The following is a 16,409-nucleotide window of genomic DNA, read 5'->3' as shown; positions in this document are numbered from 1 at the left end:
AATCTGCGTGCCTCCTGTCGTCGATTGTTTAATCCAGCGGCTGCAGTAGTGAACAGTGAGCATTATTTTGCAGAGTAGGTGTTTTCTCCACCGTCCACCGGCGGACGTCCCGGTCCCGAGTGCCCGTCGGATGGCCTCGCCCCTCGCACCGATGTCCGACCGGACGTCCGCCACTGTGGCGAAGGTCGGACGTCCCGGTCAGACGTCCGCATTTTTTAATTATTATTTTTTTTTTATAAAAAAAACTCTATAAATAGGGCTCCCCCAACTTCATTTCATCCACACCACTTGTGTTGATAAGTTTCTCTCTCTAACCTCTTTTTTCAATTATATCTAATGGCGAGTAGTCGTGCGAGTGGTAGTGGCGGAGGCGCTAGTGATAGTGATAGTGATGATGAATTGGATCTCGCTGTGCAAGAGGCGATTGATCGATTGCTCCGGCAGAGGCAGCGGCGACGGTACCTCGGCCGATCCATCGCCGACGTCATGTACCCCGTGACCACATTGCTGCACATATTCGGTTGTATGAGGACTACTTTGCTCTGCAACCGCGTTTTGGGGAGGCCTTATTCCGGCGACGTTTTAGGATGTATCGTCCTCTGTTTATGCATATGGTGGGTGCTTTAGAGAGAAGATACGAGTTTTTCAGGATCAGGGAGGATACGGCTGGCAAACCCGGACACACGGCAATACAGAAGTGCACTGCCGCAATCAGGCAACTGGCGTACGGAGGCCCGGTCGACATGTTCGACGAGTACCTCCACATTGGCGAGTCTTCAGCCGTCGAGTGTCTGCTGAATTTTTGCGCGGGCGTTAGATCGATATTCGGGGATCAGTATCTTCGTCGTCCGAGCCCCGAAGACTGCCAGCGGCTGATAAATATGCACGGGTCGGTGCACGGGTTCCCTGGGATGTTGGGCAGCATAGATTGTATGCATTGGGAGTGGAGTGGAGGAACTGCCCCGTCGCCTGGAAGGGGATACACACTTCCGGCTTCAAAGCCAAGCATCCCACGATGATCCTTGAAGCTGTAGCTGACTACCGGTTGTGGATATGGCATGCTTATTTTGGAGTCGCCGGGTCGAACAACGACATCAACGTCCTCCAGTCGTCGCCCCTGTTCAACGATCAGTGCAATGGTGTTGGTCCCGCCATCAGTTTCATCGCCAACGGCAACCAGCATAATATGGGATACTATTTGGCGGATGAGATATACCCAAACTGGCCCGTCTTTGTGAAGACGATCAAGCATGCGGTCGAACCAAAGAAGTCCTACTTTGCGACCCGTCAGGAGGCAGCGCGCAAGGATGTTGAGCACGCATTTGGTGTGCTCCAGAGTCGATGGGGGATGGTGAGGGGTCCGGCACGGCAGTGGTATATTCCCAACATCGGCGACATCATGTACGCATGTATCATTTTGCACAACATGATTGTCGAAAGTGAAGGGGACGAACTGACTCAGTGGACCAACGAAGATGATACGGGTGCCGGTCCAAGCCACGGCGTGGCCAGTGCGAATGAACATGGGGGTACCTCATGGAGAGGTTGAGCGGTTGCGCGCATTTGCCGACATGCGGCAAAGAGATGCCCATATTCTACTTCAGGAGGATATCATCGAAGAGGTTTGGACGCGAAGGGGTGCAAGTTGATGTGGTTGTTTTTTTTTCTATCTACTATGTAATTTTTTTTTTTCGAATGATGTATGTTTTTTTTAATGAAATATTCGCATTTCGCCGTTCGTATTCGTGTCGAATTTTAATTACGTAAATTTTAATTTTAATTGTGAATTTAATTTTATTGCGGGAAGTCCTAGTGGGAAGTCCTAGTGCAGTGGGAAGGGCTAGTGATGTGGCAGTGGAATGGGAGGGGCTAGTGATGACGTGACAGGCAGTTTTGTGGGAAGTCCTAGTGGGAGGGGCGCCACCGGAGACACCCTGGGACGTCCTACCCACGCCACAGTGGCGGACGTCAGGTAGGACGTCGGGCTGAGAGACGAGGCCATCCGACGGGCACTCGGGACGGGCGTGGGCGCCCTTCCCACCCACTACGGCGGACGTCCGGTCGGACGTCGGCGAGGGGCGACCGGGACGTCCGCCATTGGAGACACCCTTAGGGGGACTCCTCAGTTATTAAACGACGGATCTACCCTTGAAGTATAAGTGTTAGAATATTTAATTAATTACTCAAATAAAAAAATCAAAACAATAAGTAAAATATAAAAATAGTGGAATAATTTTTTGATTTAGGATACGATTTCCATATTTTATAGTATAGTATATAGAATTTCCTTTTGTTATGTGAAAAAAAATAAGTAGATTACAGAAATGGTATCTTTTCAAATTATAAATGATCATTAAACACTGAAATATGATGTTGAAGTTTGAATTCATCTTACCATATTGATAGAGTGACGTAATTATTGTCTTACTAGAATTACGGTAGTTTAACGTATACCATAGTATATTATACTCCTGATAAGAATTTATTTTGATACTTGACTCGGTCAAGAAAATAATTGTGATTGAAGATTATACATGCACTGCTTAATTGTTTTAAGCTGGACGTGAGACTTTTACATTTGTTTTAGCTAGAAGCCTAGATCATTCTCTTTCAAAGTTTGACTTAAAATGAATAGTGATTTACTAGGTTGATTTAAGTTTATTTGTAACCATGTACTACTAATCTTTAAAATAATCGTCAATTTAATTTCCTGAATAATCGGGTGGAAGTTGACTGAAAGTGATCATGGTTTTAATTCGTTTGGTTTGGATTTAATTACCTCAATTTGAATACGGAGTAATAGTACCCCATTACGCAATGAAACTGAATCTTTAAAGGCGAGGGGTTCAAACTTCAAAGCTCAATATAATGTTGAAGTGACGCTGCAACGCTTGAAAGGCAAATTAATTGATGTTATATCCGTTTTAGGCCAGACATTAGTATATGCTATATCACATGCAATAAAGGGACTGCATTTATAGGGGCGGCGAAAACTCAAAAAATCCAATCCTTTTTTTTTTTTTTGTCTTTTTAGTTGAGGCGATCTAAAAGAGGAATATGTCTCACTTATAATGGGACGGAGAGAGTGTATTACTTCATCATTTGGTACATTTACAAAGGTAATCCACGTCAAAATATATATACGAAAGATTGGCTCGATTAAATCGGGGAAAATTAAATTTTTTTTTTAAAGATTCGATTTAATTTGTTTGTAGTATTTGTAAGATTGTGGAATAGTGAAGCTTCAAATCGAGTTTGGAAAAATTATCGATAGTTAAAACAACTCTATTGGTTTTTATTGTAAAAAAATTATATTTGTGATTTTAATTAATCTTAAATCCAATTTATATTTGGATTCAAGTACACAACCTTTCAATTAGTGCAATTTAATCGTTCCATGCCCCTGACTAAAAAGAACCAAAAGCTATATCTATTTTGATAGACTCAATAGGATGAACATTTTGCCATACTCATATCACATAATGTTCTTCAAAATCTTAAATGGGAATTTCAAAGTTTTAGTGGTTGCATTATAGTACTCATGATCCTGTGCTTAAAATAATTAGTTAAATACTTAGTATAAGTACAAAATTAAAACATAGTATAAAATTATTACCCTTTTTCACCAAATATGGTGCAAGATTTGATGCACCGGCCGGTGGAGGGATCTGGTGTGAAATACAGAGTCGAATTTTTGGTGCTTTGGGAGTTAATAATTTATTGATGTCATGTGCATATGGTAATTAAGCAAAGGTTCTATTAGTGTTTTACTCCTATAATGTTTTGTTTTAGATAGGTCCTTGTACTTTTAATTTTATATTGTTGTTTTCCTTGCGTTGCAAGATGTGCTTTTTGTGTGTCGTGGCTTAGTCCTTGCAGCATGAGCATACTTTACAGCATGATTGATCTCTCTATGAATTTGTGATCCTGATCTTAATTTCAATATGAATCTGTTAAATTTCCACGCATCAATTTGAAACTTTAATACAGTGTATTCTTCTTTACGCGGAGTATTTTACATTCATATATTAACAAATAAATATGACCTGGCATGCCAATAATGCAACCGATTAAAGAGGCTGGGTATTTTTCTTATTATTAAATTTAGTAGTAATAAATTTAAAAAAGAAGAAGCAAGATTTAGATTTGGAATTGCATGTCTGATGTCGGATCCCATCGCACAAATGGATCAATGAGTGCCCAATTCAACAAAACAACGCTAAATTCCAAAATAGCACCACATGGCGTATATACACAAATAATTTTGGGAGCTAAAGGATTTTATTCAACATAAACATAGTTGATATTACAAATCTAAATCTCAACACGACTAGAGTCCAACGTAGCCTTGAATATAGTATCATTGTCGGTAGAGATACTTAATCTGAAGTTAATCGTTGATTTGGTTAATAATCAAATTAATTCAAGAAATTAGCTCAAACTCTATTTCAATCGAATCGATAAACTAATTAATTACTCCCTTTATTAATCAATCGGTTAGTTGATGGTAAATCGTTAAAATTTTAAAACTAATTTTATGTTTTGCTATAACCCCTTTCTCTTTCTCATGATTGTTTCTCCGATCGACGTGGGATGCATATGGAGTATTTTTCAGCGAGCGAGAACGAAGAAAAGTAGAAGGAAAATAAATTCTAATATCATGGTCGAACTTGCAACATTTTGGTTAGAACTTAGAAACAAACATGATACTGATATTACTAGGCTACCTCTATTTTTTATACTAGTAGTTTTTTTTTTCGATAAATCAAAAATCTCAAACCACCCAAAAGTGGCGAGGTAGAGTACAACAACAATAGATGTACACGGATTAAAAAACCGAAGAAAAAGCCAACAGAGCTGACAGCACAACAAGTGCAAAATTAACAGAGCTAAAAGGAAAAAACAACATTCGAAAGGAAGGCACACCACTAACTAACAAAGAAAAGGCAAACAACAGAAAGCTTCCTGAGAGAAGATAGCGAGGGAGCAAGAGGCAGCAGCGCCCACCTACTTCGTGTGTTTCTCAAGCCTTCAAACCTGGCGTCAACCCTCCCACTCTCTGATGACGTTCCCATCCTCTAGTATTTGCCCCAGTGAGACCTCTATTTTTATACTAGTATAGGGAGTATAAAACTAACACTACTATATTATCAAACACTACTAAACTACTATCCATTTGTTTATAGCGTATAGTTTGTATTCGTACGTGTAGTTTCTTGTTTGTGTAGTGTTTAATTTGTCGAAAAAATCAATCATGGAGTGCTATGTATTAAGTTTTTTTTTTGGATTTATATCTAAACCCTAAACCCTTTTTATACCAACTTTCCTTAATACTCCATTTCTTCAAACTCGCACACAACACAAATGGGACTACTAAAATGAGATCGAGGGAGTAATATTTTATGTTAAATTAATAGCTAAAGTGTTTTAAGTATACAGTATACCACAATAGTCCATGTACATTGCAAAGATCATGTACTCTACTAGTTAAAGTAAGATATAGTACTACTAACATTTATCTTTAAACTAACAAAAATATCATGTAGTACTAAAATTGCAAGATAACTTTCAGATGAATCTCAGTGGCCTCTAAAATAGAATATTATTTATACATACTTTTAACTAATAGGAGTACGAAATATTTATTACTACAAGATAAATGAGGTGTTGAGTTTTTGGGTAACTAGCTAGAAATCCAAAATTGGGCTATTTTATTAATTTTGAAATAGGTTGTATATGCAATTGTAACCTTTACTTATAATTTATAAGTACATAAGATTCATGTCCAAATATATTTTATTATAATAACATTTTATCAAAAAAAATTTATTTATGTTCAGTGACCAGTAATTTAGAATATAAAATAGTACTCCCTTCGTCCCAAGATAAGTGACTTGTATTCCTTTTTTGGGTGTTCCACTATAAGTGACTTATTTCCATTTTTAGCAAAAAGTCATCTCCCTTACAAATTTTCCACCTACTTTATTCTTTCTTCTCTCCTCTACTTTTCCCTCTCTCATACTTTACTCTCACCACTTTAACTTATTTAAATACCATTCCTTAAATCTCGTGCCTAAAACAAGTAGGTCACTTATCTTGGGACGGAGGGAGTAGTATATAGTCTTGTTATTTATGCATAAAATATGTGATATTGATAAAAATATGTAGAAGAGGGAGAGAGATATAGAGATTAGTAGCAGTAGCATACATGATCCGAAAACGAGAGGTTAGAATTGAACAACGAAGGCAGTAATGGCAGTCCTCTCCTCCCTCCAAACAAACCCTCACTCCTCCCACACCTACACCACCATCTGCAAACCCACCCCACCCTCTCTCCTCCTCCTCCGCCACCTCTACGCCGCCCGCCGCACCCGCCGCAAGCCCCATGGCCTCCTCGTCCGATCTTACATGGAGGACTCCAACACCCTCTCCGGCTTCGCCAACAAGGTCCTCGGCTCCCTCCCCGTCATCGGCCTCTTCGCCCGTATCATCAGCGATGAAGGCGGCATAGGCGGCGACATCATCGACTTCGCTGAGTTCCGCCGCAGAGTCGGAAACAAGTGCTCCGTCAATGACTCCCGAGCCCTCTTCGAGCTCCAAGATCGACGAGGCAAGGTGCGTCATAAGTAACAAAGCTCGACTTTGGCATTCGATGAAGATGAATAATTCTTGATTTGATTGCAGGCTGGGGATCCTCTGTATGTGCTTCTCTGCTGTTGGCTAGCTGCAGTTGGAGCTGGTCTGCTTAAATCTGAGGAGATATTGGAAGGAGTGGCCAGGCTTCGGATTTCGAATGATATCGAATTCGAAGAAGAAAATTTCATTGCCATGATCAAAGAATCAAGAGAGGTTTCTGCATTTACTGCATTACTAGGTTAGCTTGTTTCAATTACTGCTAAACACAGGATTGTGTTGCTTGCAGAAAAGAGCGCGGCTCAATGCTCCCGTGCCCAATATCCCAATGGCTGTTCGGGCGGAGAAAGCTCTTGAAGCCATATATGTGTGTTGTTTTGGGAGAGATCCTATAGAGGAAGAAGATGAGGAATTGCTATGTACCATATTGAATGCTGTGTTTCCGGCTGCCGGAAAGGAAGAGGTTGAGAGGATTGTGAGAGAGAAAGCACAGAGAATCGCAGATGGAACCGATGAAATCAAAGTCCCTGAGCCCAAGCCCTTGCCCAAAGAAGCTGTGGAGCTGCAAATGAAAGATCTTGAGTTTCTCAAGAAAGGAACCGATACATCGTAAACACATCTTTTCTCTCTTCATCTTCAACCAAAAACCATGAAATTTACTAGCATCTTTCACACACTGTTTTGGGTATAGAGCCACATTTTGAGTAGCTAGGGTCGTGTGTAATAAACCTCAAACAACACGGACTTAACAAAGAAACAAAAACAACGTATGACCAGGAATACTTGCAAATATTTATGATACGAAGTAGAATAAGTATATCATACGTTGTTCATTACACGAAGAAGTACAAAGTTATTCCTTTCATCCATACAAGAAGACATGATTTCTTGACAAGAGAGAATCCATGCCGTTAGAATAGACAAACTAAAGCAAGTCTGGACCGTGAGCCAAGCTGCGACGATACCTGCTTTTTACGTCCAGCTGCAATGCGTACTTACCATCAAGTAATACTTAGGATCTTCTTTCGTAGAGGTGGGATCAACATCTTTGCAAAAACGACAAGCAGTCTCCTAAACACACTTCATTTCCCAGCATTTCTTTATGAACGCTGATCTAATCAGAGAAGGATGCTGGCAGCTTCATATCCCTCTACGTTTACTAATTCATATTCAATCAGGGAAAGGTTATTTTCCTCTTTGACAGTGAAGGTGGCAGGATCAGCAGCTGCTTCCACATGCCCCCATTTGTCCACAGCTAGTCTCATTGATCCTTTGAACATGTCAATTTTGGCGTTTCTCAGAATTACAGTTGTTTCAGGCTTCATGGTTTCCACTGCACATTGAAGTTCACATCAAGATCATGAATTTGTGACAAAGGGGATAAGGGCCATAGGGCCAATATTTATGAGACATTTCCCGTAGTGGGAACAAAACTGCACTTAATGTCAAGAAAAGAATAGAAGAACAAAACTGCACTTAATGTCAAGAAAAGAACAGAACAACCACCTATTGGCGGGAGACCAGCCGGGATATAGTTTTTCTAGAGTATTTTATTTCCTAATAGTCAACTGCAAAACTTCACTGTCTCACATTCAAACATTGTGAAGACCTGGCAAAATATTACTAACACACAAGTATACTCATGTACCTTGTGATTACATTATCCATTTATTGGCAAAATCACATATTGTGATAACCAAATTGATATGTAAAACAAAAGCCAAATTTCATAATTATAAGATACTAAAACAAATCCACCGTTTTCAAACTCAACATAGAAACTACCACAATTTGATAAGGTTTACTCATAAAATGATGAATACGCATATCATTCCAATCACTCAAGCACAAAGCACCATACCTTGTTCATTCCTAGCAGTAAACAAAATCGTCCCAGTTTCATCCCCAACCAGACACTCAGCAATACGCATCTGATGAACTCGAGGCCCATCCGGCCTACCCTTTTGCAATACCATCTTCGAACTCAAAACCTTCACGATGAGATTGTGCCCATTCGTGCCAGGACTCAGCTGATCAACCTTGGCAAAAACTGGCTTCCTCATAGATGATTTCTTTTCAGCCATTTAAATCAATACCTAAAATGATAAACCCACATTAGCCGGAAATAAGGAAATCCATAAGCCCTCCTCAAAAAAGCCATCAGCAGAATCACCACTTGGAACACATTTGGAGCTCAAAATTCCATGCATAAATCATCTTTAAATCAAATTTCATACAAATTAGGCAGAATTCATCATGATCAGTGCCAATGACTAATCATTAAAAGAATGAATAAAAATGGACTGAAAGCACGTTCGAGGTCCACTCGGCCATCACAGATAAAATTGATGCAATCGTAATTGAACATAACAACAAATATGATCAGAATAGATTAGACCAACACTCTACACTAGTACCGATACTCAAAACAAACAGCAACAAATCAAAACCCTAATTATCAGATCAAATGCCGATAAAATGAAAATTTTCAGAATTTTACACAAATATACGACAAATTGCACATATAAAAATTGAAGGATTGGAATCACCTTGGCAACAGTAATAGAGAAGTGAGATCTTTTGCAGGTTACTTAGTTTTGGTGAGTGAGACGACCGTCGAAATGGAATTTTGAATAGAAAAATTAATCTAGTTTTTGACCGTTGATCTTCCATTTTCTCAGCAGATCTCAGCCGTTGCCTGTAGTAGTACTAAAAACGCGAAAGCTGGAGAGAATCGCTTAAAGTCGTGCAAGGATGTGTGAATTGATTTAAGGCACGTGATGATTTTACTTTCCTTTCTTTTTTTCGTTAGGAACTGTAGAGGAGTGATCAATTGCTAAGAGCATGAATAACCCTAGCCTGGATTTGGGCCACAAGTCCCCTCCGCGTCATCATTCTCTCAAATTAAGGGTTCTAGGCCACAACTCCATTAGCACCGCAGGCCACAACTCAGGCCATAACTATTCATTTGCACTATTCACAACTACAACATATTTTAATCATAAAATAAAATACGTTGAACAATTAAAATCGGAAAAATTCATTGTTCAATCGAAAAATAGAAAATTACAACATTTAAATTTAAAAATTCAAAAAATAAAAATTTTAAAACATAAGTCAATTTGAGAAAAAAATTAATAAGAAATTATCAAAATGAAAAAATTATAAACTATAAATTATAAATTTCAATTTTAATTCTACCACTTCCCCATTTCCCAATATAAATTTATAATTATACTCCATTTTCCAATTCCCAATATAAATTTTAATCATATTTAAACTCTCAATTCCCAATATTAAGTAACGTTCCTCTCTCTCCCTCTTTTCTTCTTTCTTCTTCCCCTCCATTTCTTCTTCTCAATTTCTTCAAGAATCTGAAAAAAAAAATTGAGACTTGCGGCCCGGCCCGAACACAACAAACGCCGGGCCGGGACTACACTGATGCGGCACGGGTAGGGGTGGATCGATACGATATATCGTATCGAAAACATTGTATCGTGTATCGTATCGAAAATATCGATATGAAAGAATTTCATATCGTTATCGTATCGAAAGTTTCGATATATCGAACTTTCGATATAAAAAAATTTCATATCGTTATCATATCGATATTTCGATATATCGTATCGAAATTCGATATATCGATATATATCGAAAATAAAATATTATATATATCGAAAATATCGATATATCGAAAATTTTCGATATATATCGTATTTTTTATATAAAACGATATATCGCGATATAAGGAAATTCATATCGTTATCGTATCGAAAACTTACGAAACGATATCGTATCGTATCGAAAATTACGATATATCGAAAATTCGATAATTTTTCGATATTTTTCAATACGATACGAGCGATATATCATTTTTTCGATATTTTTCCCCAGCCCTAGGCACGGGCACGGATAACGCCGGGCCGGGACGGGACGGGACTCGGGAGCGGCCCAGGGACGCAACTGCGTCCTCGGGACCGTCCCGAGCCGAGACGCTCGTGCCTCCAACGCTGAAATTGGGCCGGGACTCGCGAGTTGCAGCCCGGCCCGCCTGCGTTATTCATGCTCTAACTCATCAATTAATTGCTAACTACAACTAATTTAAGGTCATAGGATTTTAGAAAATGTGTGATCTACAATTTGCCACGTGTAATTTTTGTTTTTATTAGTTAAATCGAAAAGGATAAAAAAAAAACTCCAAATTAGGGTTTTGGATGAAAATGTCAATATAGTGTTTCGAAAATATCAGCACAATGCTTTGAGAATGTCAACACAATGCTTTAAGAATGTCAACACAATGCTTTAAGAATGTTAACCTATTGCTTATATTGACATTCTACGTGTATTATATTGACATGTTTTATATAGTATGTTACATTTCTGCTGTACGAAAAAATTAAAAATTTTCAAAATTTTTCAAATTTTGACGTCGGAACATATGCATGTAGGATATCGTCGGAATCCTTATAAAATTATCTTTAATTTGATATATGCTATATGAATTTAAAGTTTTGGGATTTCTTTTAAAAGTTAGTTATAACTAATTTTATAGTTAATTGATATTAATACCCCTATTGATATTTTTTGTGCATGATATTAATCCTCAAGGGTTGAATGATCTTCACCTTTAATTTAAAAATCTAATGCCTATCATTTAGTTGTAGTTAGCAATTTGACAGAAAATATAGCTTAATACTCCCTCTATTTTCTAAAAATAGAAATTCTTTTCTTTTTAGTCCGTTATCTAGAAATAAAAAAAAAGTTGTTTTAGAAAATAGACTCCACAATCGACTAACACTAATTTCACTACCTTTTTTTTCATCTTTTTTATTTTATCAATTTTTTTCTCTCTGTCTTTATCAATTTTGCATTAAAATTTGTATTATTCCACCATTTCTATCTTTAAAAAATAGAGGGAATAATTAGCTATCAAGTGGGAGTATCTGATTTTAACGTATCAAGACAATAGATGTAGCGATTTTGTAACCAAATATCACGATATTCCACAAATGACAAACCCACCACCGTATTAATAGAAGACTTGTCGTGTGAGTATTCTCATCTTAAGTTAGTTTTTATTGTTTTATTGAGATGTGGTTCCTTAATTGAAAAAGAAGGGGAAATAAGTAAAATTTGACGCAATTTTTGTTGTCGTTGTGTGGAGATGTAGCTGTGGAGTGTGGATCAAGTCCGGTTGGATTGGAAATTAGTGGAAGAAAAGTTCGGGCCCATATTCGTAGTTATGGGCCGAAATGAATGCATCCAACAACTTTCTAAACTCTAGAAATTGTTTTCAATCACTTGGAAAAAACACATCCACATATAATTGTGGAGAGAGCAAAAATTAGTGAAATTACCGAAATCCAACTCCCTCTCTGACTCCCCAATGGCTGCACTCGCTTCCACGTTCTTCGCGACCACTCCAAAAGTGTCGCGCTTCAATTCACTCCCCAAATTGCCGCTCGGGAGATCTCTCTCTCACTTCAATCGACCTACTTTCATCACTCCGATCGTCGTTTCCGCTCTCCGCGATGACTTTATTCGGAACAATTCCGCCTCGGAGCTCGATTCCACCAATGGACTCAAGAAGCTCCTCGACTCGCTGTTTGTGCTCTGCACTTCGGTCGCTCTTTCAGCGGCGCTGTTCGTTGCCGACGTTGATTCTGCCTCGGCTTTCGTCGTCACTACGCCGCGGAAGTTGCAGTCCGATGAGTTGGCTACAGTTCGCCTCTTTCAAGAGAACACTCCTTCTGTTGTTTACATTACTAATCTAGCTGCGAGGTAATCAGTTTTTGCATATTATGTATGTCGATTATTATTACCTATGATGATGTAAATATGACCGGTTGTGCTGGTTGCATTATTTCCTTGTGGTCGTCATCACTGGAGAATTAATGCTACTTCATCAGCGTGTTCTAATTTCAACTACCTAGTTGTGCAGCTCAAATAATGATATGATCTAGACAATAATCTGCTTAATATGGCATCCAATGTACTTGTTAGGGTGTTGACTGGCAGAATGTATATGTTATAGGTGATGTTGGCACTTGGCAATAGATTTTGGTTCTGGAATGAGTTGTTGATATAGTGAATTCATACTGTGAGTTTTGTTTTAGGCAGGATGCCTTTACGTTGGATGTGTTGGAGGTGCCGCAAGGATCAGGATCTGGATTTGTGTGGGACACGCAGGGCCATGTCGTCACAAATTATCACGTGATTCGTGGTGCATCTGATCTCAAGTACTACTAACCTGTCTTGTGATTTTACGGCCGAGTATTTAACTAAGTACTTAGTTATTGGCCGAATAGTTATTGAATTAGTTAACTAATTATTTCCTTTTGGCTTGTTTTGCATTGCCTGTTATTGCATAGTACTTTCTAGTATGTATGTTGGTTTTCTTGTTGACATAGACTATATAGTTCATTATGGTGGTGTTCGGTTTCCAAGATAAAATAATACCTAGATATAATCTAGGATTGAGTTGTGAGATTATTTTAGTCATATGGGATTAGCTATGACTAATTATCCCATGATTATTCATTTAGGATTGAGTTGTGGGGTTGAATCTCATGAACCAAACACACTATAAATTTAATCCCGGATACAATCTTGCAAACCGAACACCCCCTATGTGTTTTCTTTGAGCTATAGTTTTGCTTTGTAAAGCTTCCAGCATTTCACATTTTCAGTACAAAAGTAAAAACATTGTTTGATTACTGCAAGATCTTCAGCAACGTGTAGATATCTGTATGCACAAAGCCTTCCTTTCTGTGAAATAGGTAGAGAATTCATTGGTGATAGGAAGACCAATAATCTCAAGATGTGATCTCTATGTAGGAAGCTTAGTAACTTACTTTATGCAACTGTGGTAGAGTTTGTGATGAGTCTGATGATATGAAAAAGCTGTCATCTTGAATATTAGTATTCCATCATATTGATGGTTAGTAAGTTGGCCATGTCAACTGTTGAATCAGTTTAATACGGAGTATTGTTTTTGAGTTTCTAGAATATGTCCTTTAGGATGTACAATTTTAGTGTTCTGATGAAGGGATGGTTGTGTTCAGGGTCACTCTTGCAGACCAGAGTACATACGATGCAAAAGTTGTTGGGTTTGATCAGGATAAAGATGTCGCTGTTTTGAGAATTGAGGCCCCCAAAGGCAAATTGAGGCCGATACCAATTGGTGTATCTGCAGATCTGCTTGTTGGTCAAAAAGTATATGCAATTGGAAATCCTGTAAGTGCACTTCCCAATTAATTGTCTCTGATTATGCTTTCTGGTTGATATCTTCTAAGTTTTCTGGATTCTTATCAAATTTACCATTTCAAACATACACAAGCGGAAAGTGTCAAATGTGGTATTTGGTGGATGTGGATTTCACCCTCTAATTCCATTCTTGATCTCCCATTGGGGAGGAGTCCATAATACTCATTGTTATAAAGCATAATGGCATGGTTACAGCTAATCGATACTTTTGGATAAAGTTTATGGATGCAACCAAGTCCTGTCTATCACTGATGTCATGTGGTTTCCTATGTGTTACACCAAGTTCTTCCTTAAAATGTCCTTTATAACCACACACTGGTCCTCCTGGTTCGTCATGTTCTCCAATGTTGAATGGCATTCCTTTGAATGACTCGATAAGACACATAATGGTATTAATGAATTCAAAAGTGGCAAGCTTCTTTTATATGGTACCATATCTTTCCCCTTCTCTGACAATATGTTTGTGTTTCACTTTTTTTGCTTGGCAGTTTGGACTTGACCATACGCTTACCACTGGTGTTATCAGGTACTAACAGCACGTATAAAAATAATGTAACAAGTTATCATCATACTATATGTTATCTTCGAGCGAGCAAGTTTTTTGGCTTAGACATGTAGAAAATACTTGTTAGATTTATAATTTTCAGTTTCTAGAATATATATTAACATAATTTCAAAATATCCCCACATCGCCTTGTTTACTTTTGCTTTTTCATGATCGCCAATGAATACCAGGATCACGATTGAAGCTTATGTATGTTGGCATAAGTCGGTTATTCCAACCTTTAGATTAAACCAGCTTTTACAAAATCTATTCAATTATTCATATAACCGGCTAATAGTGTATTAGTATTGAATTAAGGTGTCTAACGAATTCAATCCTTTTCTAGTGGGCTGCGACGAGAAATCAGTTCGGCTGCAACTGGCCGTCCAATCCAGGATGTCATCCAGACAGATGCTGCGATCAATCCAGGCAATAGTGGAGGACCACTGATCGACAGTGCAGGCAATCTTATTGGGATAAACACAGCTATATATTCTCCTTCTGGTGCTTCATCTGGAGTAGGCTTCTCTATTCCGGTTGACACAGTGAGTGACTGCTTTAGTTAGGAAGATTTCTATACACACTGTAATATTTATGAGTTACTCCACTATGTACGCTTTTCTTAAGACTTTTCCTTTACGTCCAGGTAAGCGGTATTGTTGATCAGTTGGTCAAGTTTGGGAAAGTCACTAGACCAATTTTAGGGATTAAGTTTGCGCCTGACCAGTCAGTGGAGCAACTAGGAGTTAGTGGGGTTCTTGTCCTGGATGCTCCTCCGAATGGGCCTGCAGGCAAAGCAGTATGTCCAATTCTAACATTTCATTTTGGTGTGATGCTTAGATTGATATGAAATTTCATTTTGCTTTACTGCCTTACAGGATTTTCAAAATATGGTGTCGTATAAATCATGTAATGCTGATTACAGCTTCTGTATTCTTGGTGCTGCAGGGTCTTCAATCAACAAAACGTGATGCGTATGGAAGACTTATTTTAGGCGACATAATTACATCTGTTAATGGAAAGAAAGTTGCAAATGGTAGTGATTTGTACAGAATCCTTGACCAATGCAAAGTAGGTGATAAGGTAAACGTTAATCGTAACTTCCACTATTGATCCTCTAAAAATAGGGAATGTGTATGGAGAATTTGTGGCCTTTAATGCCTAATATTGGATATACAGAAATTGGCGTCTCATTTTGTTTTCCTGAATCAAATTGAACATTGTCATATATTTACCATCATAGTTTAAAAGTGTGCATAGTTATGTGTATATTGTACTAGTCAAAAGGGACGTTGTATAGGAGTATGGAATGAAACCACTAAAAGCAATATAAGATGAAGATGTAAAAAAATTATGAGAACTGAGAGCTAACTTCATTTCGAATGTTTCACTTTGCAGGTGGAAGTAGAAGTACTTCGTGGCGATAAACTGGAAAAGATCCCTGTTGTCCTTGAACCAAAGCCTGATGAATCCTGATGTAAATTGTAATTCATATTTATATTCATATCGGAAGTGTCTATTGTTCTGTAGTATTATTTGTCCGATTTAGCCCTCAATGTTGTACATAATCTTGGATCTTGAAATGAAGCTACTATATCAGAGCGTTATTTCCGTAGTCTGTGTTGTAAAGCTATTATCCTTATGAAAGTAAAACTAAACTAGCTGATCTTCAATCATATTTGCATGTTTGACTGCAACGTATACACAATATCGCTGTATAGGTAATGTAGCAGCCCCTAAACTCTGTATTGAAGTTAAAGTTGAAGTATTTCGAAGCACGTTTATTTCATTCCACTGTTACCAGAATATGCTCATAAAGGAATTGAATCTCTTATCAATTTTACATAATAGTGTGCTTTGCAGGTAGGACTGTACAACAAACAAAAGGAGGACCACTGGAATTGCATTCTGTAGCAGAAACTACCAGGCAAACTGAGGGATTCACGTTCATAGAGATACAGGTGGA

General features: G+C 38.2%; 3 protein-coding genes across 3 annotated transcripts; 2 read left to right on the top strand and 1 right to left on the bottom strand.

Moving 5' to 3' along the window:
* The first annotated feature begins 6,160 nt into the window (after window positions 1-6,160).
* PDE329 (calcium homeostasis regulator) lies at window positions 6,161-7,344 on the top strand. The gene is made up of 3 exons (XM_048116094.2): window positions 6,161-6,615; window positions 6,685-6,849; window positions 6,923-7,344. Exons 1-3 carry the CDS (start codon window positions 6,253-6,255, stop codon window positions 7,244-7,246), a joined length of 852 nt encoding a protein of 283 aa, XP_047972051.1. The 5' UTR covers window positions 6,161-6,252; the 3' UTR covers window positions 7,247-7,344.
* A 59-nt stretch (window positions 7,345-7,403) lies between these two features.
* LOC125214886 (uncharacterized protein At4g28440-like) lies at window positions 7,404-9,305 on the bottom strand. Its single transcript, XM_048116095.2, has 3 exons — window positions 9,183-9,305; window positions 8,495-8,729; window positions 7,404-7,966 (listed from the first exon to the last, which is right to left on the bottom strand). Exons 2-3 carry the CDS (start codon window positions 8,715-8,717, stop codon window positions 7,752-7,754), a joined length of 438 nt encoding a protein of 145 aa, XP_047972052.2. The 5' UTR covers window positions 8,718-8,729; window positions 9,183-9,305; the 3' UTR covers window positions 7,404-7,751.
* Window positions 9,306-11,959: 2,654 nt separating this feature from the next.
* Window positions 11,960-16,058, top strand: LOC125209030 (protease Do-like 1, chloroplastic). Its single transcript, XM_048108612.2, has 8 exons — window positions 11,960-12,414; window positions 12,750-12,872; window positions 13,698-13,869; window positions 14,388-14,425; window positions 14,790-14,988; window positions 15,090-15,242; window positions 15,392-15,526; window positions 15,842-16,058. The coding sequence occupies exons 1-8, from the start codon at window positions 12,020-12,022 to the stop codon at window positions 15,917-15,919; spliced, it is 1,293 nt and encodes a 430-aa protein (XP_047964569.1). The 5' UTR covers window positions 11,960-12,019; the 3' UTR covers window positions 15,920-16,058.
* The last annotated feature ends 351 nt before the right edge of the window (window positions 16,059-16,409 follow it).

Source organism: Salvia hispanica, chromosome 3 (assembly GCF_029641045.1).
Source record: "Salvia hispanica isolate PSC_SH4W2 chromosome 3, Shi_PSC_v1, whole genome shotgun sequence".
NCBI classification, from domain to species: Eukaryota; Viridiplantae; Streptophyta; class Magnoliopsida; order Lamiales; family Lamiaceae; genus Salvia; species Salvia hispanica.
Note: the sequence above shows the minus strand (reverse complement) of the source record. Positions and strands in the feature narration are given on the sequence as shown.